Source organism: Pollachius pollachius, assembly GCF_949987615.1.
Source record: "Pollachius pollachius genome assembly, chromosome: 16".
Classification (NCBI taxonomy): domain Eukaryota; kingdom Metazoa; phylum Chordata; class Actinopteri; order Gadiformes; family Gadidae; genus Pollachius; species Pollachius pollachius.
Window position 1 is genome coordinate 9805920 of NC_136949.1, and position 11374 is coordinate 9817293.

Here is an 11374-nt window from a genome sequence, read left to right on the forward strand (position 1 = left end):
GCGACACGAAACAATGGTAAGTGAGCAAGCAATTTTCAAGCTCATAGCCTCATTCCAATGAAACGTATTTTTTTGCTACAATTCTGTATATTATTCTAACGGATCGTTGTATTCTTTCATTGCGAACGTATAGGGGTTGAATTTAAGTTTCAGATGTGAATTATGTGCGATAGTGTGTGCGAAAACTCGCTAGCTCATTATCAGCTAACGTTACGTCTGTCTGCTACCCCGTTGAACGGATAAAACGTCCCAAAGCAACGACTGTCGATTAATAAGTTATAGCTTATGTTATATCCTCTTGTAGTTGCAGTTCAATAAACATATTATAAGTATGTTAATGCCATCCATGTACAAATAAAGTCTGTCCGAGGCATTCATAAACAAGCTAATAGATTTTTCTTGCTAGGCGACGTGAGTTGGCTAATATGTCGGTGTTCATATGTTTGTTAACAAAACATCAACAACAAGCAAATTCATACAATATTGTCAGTACTGTACATGCATTTACAGTTTATCGATGTGTTTTGTTTCAGGGTCAGAGCCAGAGTGGAGGCCACGGTCCGGGGGGAGGAAAGAAGGATGACAAGGTGAAAAAAACAAAACTGTTAGAGTGAAGTTGTCGATGCGTTTGTAAAGTGTATGATTGATTGTGAGGCATTGTTTAGAAGCTTCTTCTCCTACTGTTACCATGACTTATTTCATTTTAAATTGGTTAGGATCACCAAATGATCCACTGACTTAACCGCAAGCAGTTTTTATTTATTTTTTAGTTTGATCGAATGTCTGGTTGTACAATCAGGTCTATTTCGTGTTGCTTTGAAATTTGATTTATTACAGTGTTGAAAAGTAATTAAAAAAAAACGTTATCTCTTTCAATAACTTGAAAATGAACAATAACCATTTCAGGAGAGAACTGCTTCCAGCTGCTTGCATTGATTATATGCCTCATGTATTGGACAAAGGCATGTGAATTAATGTCATTATTACGCTTAATTTCTCTTTGCCAAATTAGTATTCTCGTTATTACTATTAAGTGCTCAGTGTTCCAAATCTATCGACCCGTGGTTACCCATGTAGGAGTCTGAGCCTTGTTCTTCTCATTGTGTATATATAGAGATGTTTTCTTGTCATCTGATATCTTTGCCTGTGCTTCTCCTTGCAGGAGAAGAAGAAGAAGTATGAGCCTCCCATTCCCACCAGAGTTGGCAAGAAGAAGAAGAGGACAAAGGGACCTGATGCTGCCAGCAAACTCCCATTAGGTAAGGAACACATTTTTAAAAGTAAAAGGCATTAAATGAGCCTTTCTGGGAAGTAATCGATATTGAATAGAACAGTAATGACTGGTTGAGTTGTGTTTGTAACGGGCAGGTTTGTTGCTCTTGCAATAGTATAGTTGGCTTTTTCTCAATATATAAAGAAGTGTGATATGACAAAAAAAGCACTGAATTTCCATCCCCTCAGTACTTAGCGCCCTGAGGATGCAAGCATTTGTTTTCTTTGTGCGTTTGTGTTTTGCGCTTGTTTCTCTGTGTTTTCTTATGAACTAAGGCTTAGCTTGGGCTTTTGCCCACACGTTCCCTCCTGCTGTTTCCATGGAAGCGGAATCGCTTCACTGTGTGTACTATAATAATAGCCATCGTGCTACCTACCTGGATTTAAACCAGAGAAATGTTCACTCTGCATAATGTATCGTACATGCTTATTTGCTCTGGGGATTACTGGCTCAGGCTTTGGGTGGATGTTGGAAGTCATTACTATTTTAAATTTTCATTGTTTCTGCTTTGTCGTTTAGTGTTTTGCATGTTGTGGTAGATTCTGCCGCATCTAATAACCTTTAATAAAAAATCGACACTGTTGTTATTATGAATGTACTAATGATACACCCCCTGTGGATTCAAAGTAGAGGAAGATAGATTACGTTATAATACAAAGTTGTTCCGGTTAAAAAAAGAAGAGGGCGACAGGAGCTAGACTAAGGTTTCTGGGTCGATCCCCGGCTCCTCCTAGCTGAGTGTCGAGGTGTCTCTGAGCAGGATGCCTAACCTTAACTGTTCCCGACAAGCTCGCTGTCGCTGTGCGTGGTTGACAGCGCCGTCGTTGTCTGTATGAATAGTTGTGATATAAAAATAAAAGACATGATGGTCAATGTAATATTCATTAAAATCGCATCAAATAGGGAACACGTTGGAGCCCTTGAGGGCGGAATTAGGTCAGCTAGAATATGCGTCTACAAAGATTGGTTTTAAACAAGCTTGATGGAGATTAGGAAGGGGAAAAAAACCAACCATCCACCATGTCCACCCTCTCTCCATCTGTCCCCTCTCAGTCACCCCTCACACCCAATGCCGCCTGAAGCTCCTGAAGCAGGAGAGAATCAAGGACTACCTGCTGATGGAGGAGGAGTTCATCAGGAACCAGGAGCAGATGAAGCCCCTTGAGGAGAAACAGGAGGTTAGCACCGCCCCCCCCTCCTCCTCTCCTTTCACACTCCATCCATGCTTCCCGTCTTTCTCTCGTCTCTCTGCTAGCCTCTATTCTACAACCATGCTCCTCACCATTCATGCCATTCACTGGTTCGCTATAGGTGTTTTCCTTTGAGCTTTAGAAATGAAAACCATCTCTTTTTAATTATATTTATATAAGCTCTCACGCTGGTTTACCATTGTGATCTATTTGAGGTCTGCTGGGGCGCTTAGTTACTGTTGCTATGGTGCACATTGTGCCACATCGATGAAAGCGTTTTTTTTAAAAAGGGAACCGAGAGCAAAGGGAGCAGTTAAAAGGCCATTAACCAGTAACGTCCCTCACCTTGTCTCTCTCCTCTCACCCCAGGAAGAGAGGTCGAAAGTGGATGACCTGCGTGGGACCCCTATGTCAGTGGGCACGCTGGAGGAGATCATCGACGACAACCATGCCATTGTGTCCACCTCGGTGGGCTCGGAGCACTACGTCAGCATCCTGTCCTTCGTGGACAAAGACCTGCTGGAGCCCGGCTGCTCCGTGCTGCTCAACCACAAGGTGACCGGCGGCCCGAGGGGCGATGTCTACAGGGTCGGGGTACTCATAATGGGAGGCATCGGGCTGTTAGCGTGGGAACCAGAGGACTGTGCAAGCTCATGTTATAGATCTGTTTCGCCTCTTAACCGTTAACAGTGTTTGAATGGTGTGTATGCTATTGGGGTCTGAGGGGATTTTGTGTGGTATATAATGTGTGTTTTGTAGGTACATGCTGTTATTGGGGTACTGATGGACGACACTGACCCCCTGGTGACAGTGATGAAGGTAGAGAAAGCTCCCCAGGAGACCTACGCTGACATCGGCGGGCTAGACAATCAGATCCAGGAGATCAAGGTACATCTATCTAGATTATGATCGTATTAATATTATCGTAAAATATGGCCTTTCGTAGGCGCTTTTAGCCAAAGCACTTTACTGTGAGTTCATGAGTTCCTAGCATTGACGACCGCATTGGGAATCCAACCAATAACCTTTGAGTGTTCATGCCATGCTCTACCACTGAGCTATGTTTTATGTATTTGATTAGCCTGAAAACAAACATCTACTGGTCTATTTGATTGAACTTTGTGATTAAAAACTGCAGTTTAATTTGCATTGCCATTTTTATTGATTCGTTCCATCTTTGTCTTAATGGATGCATGTTTGAACTGACGACACACAGGAGTCTGTGGAGCTGCCCCTCACACATCCAGAGTATTACGAAGAGATGGGGATCAAGCCCCCCAAGGGAGTCATCCTGTACGGACCACCGGGCACAGGTCAGGATTAAATACTTTCACCTTTTACTCTGACAGGATGCCAATCGGTTTCCAGTTGGATGGCTTTATGGGCATCTCATTCTTGGAATCTGATTGGGAAAATGGTCACTATTAAGATATTAATGATTCCAAATAATACTGTCATGTGTCAGATTGTCATAATGTTTCCCTCTTGAGTCCAACATGGCGCAGAAATTTACTTTTTCTGAACCGGCACCGTTTTGCAGCAAATGTAGCACAGAGGGGGACAACCTTGTCTGGTCTCAGCATCTTAGTCACTGTACATTACCGTCATTATCATCTATCAGCCCTCGCGTTGGCGAAGCGTCTCCTGTGTCAGATGAAAACGGGACATTGAAATGACGCCAGGCAGCTTTGACAGCGCGGCTAAATGCCAACAGGCCAGTGGAGACCTTCTTTAAAGGCCAGCGCGCCGGGAAACACGAGGCGGCGGCGGCGCCGCCCGCCCAGGGCTACCTCCAGGTCGCATGCCGGCGCCCGCACACTCTTAACACTGTTGTCAACGTGTTCCGCTAACACCACACAGAAAGGATTCAAATGGATATGGTACACCACAAACTTTCCCTCAAAATTTTTGGAAATCCGAGGGTTGCATCTTATTTGTGCGATGGACGGATCAGGGCTGGATCTCATTAGGCGGCGATGTATTCCATCTGTTCAAGGGGTTCTGAAATCGGTTGCCATGCCGACCCCTGGTGCCAACGATAATTAGGAGCTTAAAGTTCCGAGACGGTTGGGTGATGCTCGGTGGGCATCGTTAACTACACTGTCTGCCCCCTTACTGCGTGCATGGTGCTTCATTGTATTTTACTTTCTGGTATGATACACAGAAGAAGAGCTATTATTTTGTGGTGTTATGCCTTTGTTAGTCATTTAATAAATACCTTTAAAAGGCTTGTATCTTGAAGGGGAGAGTATATTTCCCATTTTGCTGCTTGTATCAGTGTTTTTTTTTCCTACGCTGCAAATCTAGGAAAATTGCTTAATCATTCATAACGCGTGCAAAAATTACAGGACGGCAATGAACAAATAAAATGTGATGTAATCATTTGTTCCCTCATGAGACTGGAATCATGCAGTCATCAAAGCCCTTCAGACCATTTGCGTTTTCCATATAGATCACGTAAAATTTAATCCCACTGTCAACAGGTTCCTTTAATAAAACTTGGTGATCTGATTAAACTTCTGAACATTGAATCATTCCATCTTCTTTTTGGTTCCTCCCCCCGGATAGGTAAGACCCTATTGGCCAAAGCGGTGGCCAATCAGACGTCGGCCACCTTCCTGCGTGTGGTAGGCTCTGAGCTAATCCAGAAGTACCTGGGGGACGGGCCCAAGCTGGTACGAGAGCTCTTCAGGGTGGCGGAGGAGCACGCCCCCTCCATCGTCTTCATCGACGAGATCGACGCCATCGGAACCAAGAGGTAGAGAGAGAGGGGTGGTTTGGGTAGGGTGCCCGGAGAGGTGTGGGATAGCCTTACTGGTAGAGAGAGTTGGAGCCGTAGAGAGGTGGTTGGGGATGGTTAGAGGGAGTAAGACCTCGAGAAGGAGGGAAAGGAAGATTGTGAGGAACCTAAAAGGGTGAGAAAGAGACAACTCGGGAGGAAGAGTGAGATGAGAGGAAGCAATAGGGTGAGAGAAAGCAGGAGCATGTGCTAGACTTCAGACGACCTGAGTGTGGTGCTTGCGTCATCTGGTGTCGATGGTTCACACTCGCAACAAAAGTTAAAAACAACATAACACCACTTTAGGTGGAAGCTGTATAAGTCTTGCCGCTGCATGTATTAGATGGAGCTGTAAATAGAGCTATTTTTTGAGTGGGTCGGATGGGCAAGAAATGATTTGGCTTTTACTGCTAATGGTTGACCTCCGTGCCCGCCCACTTCATTCTGGGTGTGACCCCCGCGTGATGTCAGGTCTTAAAACTCTGCGTGGGTAGGGCAGATGCTTTGTTGCCACGGGCAACTGGGAAGGTTGAAATATTTAATACTACTCGCCAACAAGAGCGGCTGATGCTTCTTAGCTGGTTTAATAACCCGTTTGAACCGCTAATGTGGGGGCAGGGTGCATCAGGGCCAAATATCAACCCTGGGTCTGGGATGATGTCAGAGGGTTGGTCTCTAATTGTCTACTGGATGATGTGTGACCGGGATGTTGACAGCAGGACATGATGTAGGGGCAGAGATGGGGTCTGGTGGCTCTGAGCACGTTGTCTTAACCTCTAAAGTCACTTTATATGGACTTCAGATACAGGTCAGACCGCCTTAAAGTTCTAGGGGAAAGCAATTTGGTCCCACACATTTATTGCTAGGATAATGTTGATAGAAATGCACACATATACATATTTCACACACAGCCAACTGCCAAAGTCATGTAGATACAGTCTCATACAAATCAGACAGGCGATTGCATTATTTGCAAAGCAATGAATAAACTACATAGCGAATCAGAGTTAATTACATTGTAAGGAGGACTTTCTATGTACTTTGAATGTATTTTACCCTCTCTCACCATCACTGTCTCTCACACAGCTGGAGAGTGTACCTGTATGTTGTGTCCAACAGTCGTGTGTGTGTTCGTTCCAGATACGACTCCAACTCTGGGGGTGAGCGGGAGATCCAGAGGACCATGTTGGAGCTGCTCAACCAGCTGGACGGCTTTGACTCCCGGGGGGACGTCAAGGTCATCATGGCCACCAACAGGATAGAGACCCTGGACCCTGCGCTCATCAGACCAGGTCACTGGCCCATCCCCGTCTGTCTGACCCTCGCATATACACAACCGTGGTGTCACACACACACACACACACACACACACACACACACACACACACACACACACACACACACACACACACACACACACACACACACACACACACACACACACACACACACACACACACACACACACAGGTTCCATCTCTTAGACCAGCTCACTGTTTGACTCTTCTCTCTCTCGTTCTGAGATTCGTTCTGTCACTCTCTCTGACCTGTCCATCTCTCTCCATTAGCCTCTGTCTCCAATTTAGTCTTTCTCTCACACTCTGTTTCTCTCTCTCTCCCTTGCTCTCTATCTCATGCTTTCACCATCACAATTACACAAAGCACTCGGCAACATTTTCAACGACACGGCATGTAAAAGAGCGACGATGCCATCTCCGGACTAATCCATTTTAAAGTGTTTCCTCCTGCCACGCTTATTAAGCAGGAGTTGTAAATGGCGCACTTCCAGTCATGGAAAGGCGGTGAACATGAACATCAGTCTCATCGCTCCTCCATCACTTGCACTGGGCCCAAACGAGCACTTAACGCAGATATTCAACCGTCATTATTTGCTTGGGTATATTGAGTACCGCTTACGCCGTTACTTAAGCCCTATAAGCCGGAGACCGGCTTTGTGAATAAATAACTACATTATCTAGACGGCGGAATATAACCCAAACAACATGTTTTGTTGTAAGAAATTTAAATTTTGGCGTCAAAACTCGGTTGCACACCAGACATTGATTAATACACACCTTAAATATTTTTTTTTCTCATGCACATACATGCCATGCACACACAAGTCACTACACTATCGTGCCCCTCTAATATTTAAGCACACGCGTGTCATGAATATTGAACAGTTTTCTGTATCGTCTCGTCCTCAGGGAGAATCGACCGCAAGATCGAGTTCCCGCTGCCCGACGAGAAGACCAAGCGTAGGATCTTCCAGATCCACACCAGTCGCATGACTGTGGCCGATGACGTCACCCTGGATGACCTCATCCTGGCCAAAGACGACCTATCAGGAGCCGACATCAAGGTACTGATGGGCCAAGGCGTTGGGTTTTCTTTCATTAACCCGGCCGCCTGAGTCGAACGCCCTTCCCCCAAGATTGAGTGATTTTATACGAGACCTAGTCTGAGTGTTTCTGATAATTGATCCCATTATTTCTCTTGTTTATTGTGCCTTTCATAAAGAATAAAAAGACGGCCTTTTTATGAGTCTGTTGTTTGCAGTGAATAGAGTCCTGGTAGACCAGGAGACGTCAGATTCACTTTAAACAATCTGGAAGCTGCGAGCTGCTGCTGCGTCACGGCAGAAGATGGACGTGTTCGCAAACTCATTGTCGTCAACTTTTATTCTGAAAAGGAACCGCAGTTTTTACAATATAAATGAACGGCCCATGTGGGCCAGGCGAGGGTGATAGAGCCCTGCCTTCCACCATGAGTGAAATAAACATGCTCAGGCAAGGCTTTTATTGTCTGTGAAATTGAGATCATAATTTCTCACAGGGGTTGTCTCTAAACACTGGGGGGGCGGGGTTCTTGCTCAACCTGGAATCTGGCATCAATCCACAAAGTGAATTTGACTTATCGAATTACACTTAATTTGCTGTATCCGACTAGTAAGACATTCTAACCCAATGTATTTATAGTCGATGCTTCTCAAACGCTTGCTCCCTAGCCACAGCCGTGTCTCGGTTTCACTTTTGCTTTGACACTGTTTAATTATTCCATTGCGTGTGAAGCTAATTTGGTGAGTAGGAGAAAATCGAAGTGCAAACCCAACTCGAGAGCGCCCTGCTGTTCTCCGTCCCCCTCCTCAACACCGCCCCAATGCTGCCCTCTTGTGGCGTCTCATGGAACAACACCAGGGATGTGTCGTTAGCAAGGGGTTGTCAGATCAGCCGTTTTCACTAAGCAAATTGGTCGATGACGATGCACTTCAGCAGCAACTGTTGCCCATCATAACCCAATCATGTCTCTCATCTGTAATGGCCGCGTGTCACAACGAGATCCAGCGGTTAAGCTCCCATTTTATGGACGACCCGATCGAGGCAAGGAGGAGTCAGCACTTTCTAGTGCTTATTCATGTTATATCTGTCTTCCACTTGCTTCCCGTTCTCTGCCTCTCAGTGACCTCACACGTCAGACATGTGATCTAACCCGCAAGAGGGTTATTTTTTTGTTGTTTCCCAGTATAATAAAATCAATTAGTCATCACAACCGATGGGCCGACGGCCCACACATTCGTGGTCAAGGTTCATCAGAGGACACTGAACTGTTGAGTCAGTTTAACATTGTTCCTCTCTCTCTCTCTCTCTCTCTCTCTCTCTCTCTCTCTCTCTCTCTCTCTCTCTCTCTCTCTCTCTCTCTCTCTCTCTCTCTCTCTCTCTCTCTCTCTCTCTCTCTCTCTCTCTCTCTCTCTCTCTCTCTCTCTCTCTCTCTCTCTCTCTCCCCAGGCCATCTGCACGGAGGCGGGGCTGATGGCGCTGCGGGAGCGCCGCATGAAGGTTACCAACGAGGACTTCAAGAAGTCCAAGGAGAACGTCCTCTACAAGAAGCAGGAGGGAACACCAGAGGGACTCTACCTCTAAACTCTGACCTTTCACCCTAGTTCAACCCCCCCGACCCTGTGCGTGAGTGAGAGCGGAGATGAGAGGCGGTGTGCTCAAGAGAGAGTTTTGATATATTTTGTGCATGTAATGTCTGTCTTTACCCCCCCCCCCCCCCCACTCTCTTGTTACCGTTACTTATGACAAATAAAAAAAATAAAAAAACATTTGGTGCTGTGAAGATCTTTTGATTCGTTATTTTTTGTTTTACTTCTACATTTTTGGCTTGCAGTGCTGTACCACCCACCAAAGTAGATGGCCAGCATCTGTCGAGGGTTGTAAAAAGGATTTGTGGCTCTCATCCTTGCCTATTTAATCACAAAGTAATTTGTAACAACATGGGCACGGTACCAGTTCTGTCCCTCTGGCTTCTCCAGTGGAGTCAAGGTATAAAACAAACTTTTACTTTGATCTCAAGGTCCTTCTTTGGTATAGATGGGCACAAACGACCTGATAATTCATTAATTCAGCTAGAGGTGCGCATACGTCATGCGAGAGGTATAGAACAATAACATCAAAGTGCTGTGTGGAGGTTGTTCTAGTGAGACTAATTAAATGGGCCTGTTAAGATCCATACAGTTAATTACTCTAAACTTCACTGGAACTGTGTACAAGAGGCAGGCATGTATCTGCTTTTTAAGTAACGGCAAATTCTCACAGCTTGGCTTTGACAAGCATTCAGCTCACTTGGTTGGCAAAATATTACCATGAAATGCAGAAGCATTTCTGCATTTCACAAACAGGACAATCGCCAAAATATTGGTTGGCAAAATATTACCATGAAATGCAGAAGCATTTCTGCATTTCACAAACAGGACAATCGCCACTGTATTCCAAATTACAGTACATCGTTTTTACTTGAATTTCGTGTTGTCAAGCAACAACAAACCCTTCAGGCCCTCCAGGCGTGTGGATCTTAATACAGCTAAATCGCCCGGCCCCGAGTGGGTGTGTGCGTGCGTGCACCGGACTTCAGTCCGCCACACACTCGGGGAGGAAAACCAACATTGATTTAATTCCATTTGATGTGGAGCCATGTGCAACTGGGTGCTCAGCAGAAAGCGGCCCCAATGCTGCAGGCTTCCAGCCACTAAGAAGGACCCCCCCCCCCCCCCATTTAGGCTTCAGTGGGAATGCGCCTGCCGCAGACCCCCCCTTCCCCCCACCATTCCATCCTCCCTCATCTCTGCTCTCCCCACCACCTTATTAAATCAGTCACGCGCTCCAACTGCAACAACCACTCACACATCAGCAGCCAGTTACGCAAACGGGAAAAGAGGGAGAAAAACATGTTGCGGACATGGGAGTACAACACTCGAAACTTGTTGTTATAGCGAAGTGGTGTATGATTTAATGTGGCTGAATGAGAGCAAACACACACCACAGGCCATCAGTAGCTTGTCTGAGCGTTCTCCGAGGCTACTCTTTCATAGGGTTAGGGTTATAGCATACATGTTATCACACAAATCCTGCCTTAAACCTTGGAACATTCAGACATAGCATGTTTCTTCGAGTTAATGTTTGTGCGTTACAATTGTGCCAAGACACACCAATATGTCAAATGGAATATAAGGTTTCGGGCATGGCCTCAAAAAATAGCTTGCTTTATTTAGATTTATCTGATTCTAATGAATGACTTTGAAGACATTACACTACGGTTTTAGTTTTTTAGTGATTACTGTCCAATATATTAAAAACTTTCAAAGTTGACAATTGCTTAAATGTTTAAATTTGACAGTGGGAAATATAAACTCTTGGTAAATCATTGCATAGTTTTCATGATTTCAGATGGGATGCATTTTTCGTACTGCATAATATCCGATACTGGAAAATGTGTCATCTAAAGTATTTGGCTAATCAGCATTAATACCCCAAGTTGCAATTATTTAAAAAGCGCATCTTACGTTATAAATGCTGTTTTTCAGCACTAGAGACTTTTAGAAACCTCAAAGGCCTTTAATTTAATGTAGATTGAGCTTTATATATAGCTTTATATCTCAAAAAGAATTGTTACGGTTCAGTCTCGTTTTTCATGTTATGGATCAACTCAAGCCATACTGTTTTAAACGCACACAATGATTACTAGGGGCTTGGATGAGATTGCTTATCCTCTAGCAAGAAGAAAATTACAACTTAATTTCAGATAGTGACTTTCTTAAATTATAAAATAATCACTGTGGGGGGGGGGGGGGGG

At 44.8% G+C, this 11374-nt stretch overlaps 1 protein-coding gene across 1 annotated transcript; it reads left to right on the forward strand.

Annotated features, from left to right (window-relative positions):
- On the forward strand, nt 1–9328 carry LOC307088281 (26S proteasome regulatory subunit 4). The gene is made up of 11 exons (XM_079754131.1): nt 1–16; nt 534–587; nt 1163–1259; nt 2327–2451; nt 2833–3018; nt 3223–3351; nt 3680–3776; nt 5032–5221; nt 6383–6534; nt 7450–7604; nt 9028–9328. The coding sequence occupies exons 1-11, from the start codon at nt 14–16 to the stop codon at nt 9160–9162; spliced, it is 1323 nt and encodes a 440-aa protein (XP_079610257.1). The 5' UTR covers nt 1–13; the 3' UTR covers nt 9163–9328.
- Nucleotides 9329–11374: the final 2046 nt, after the last annotated feature.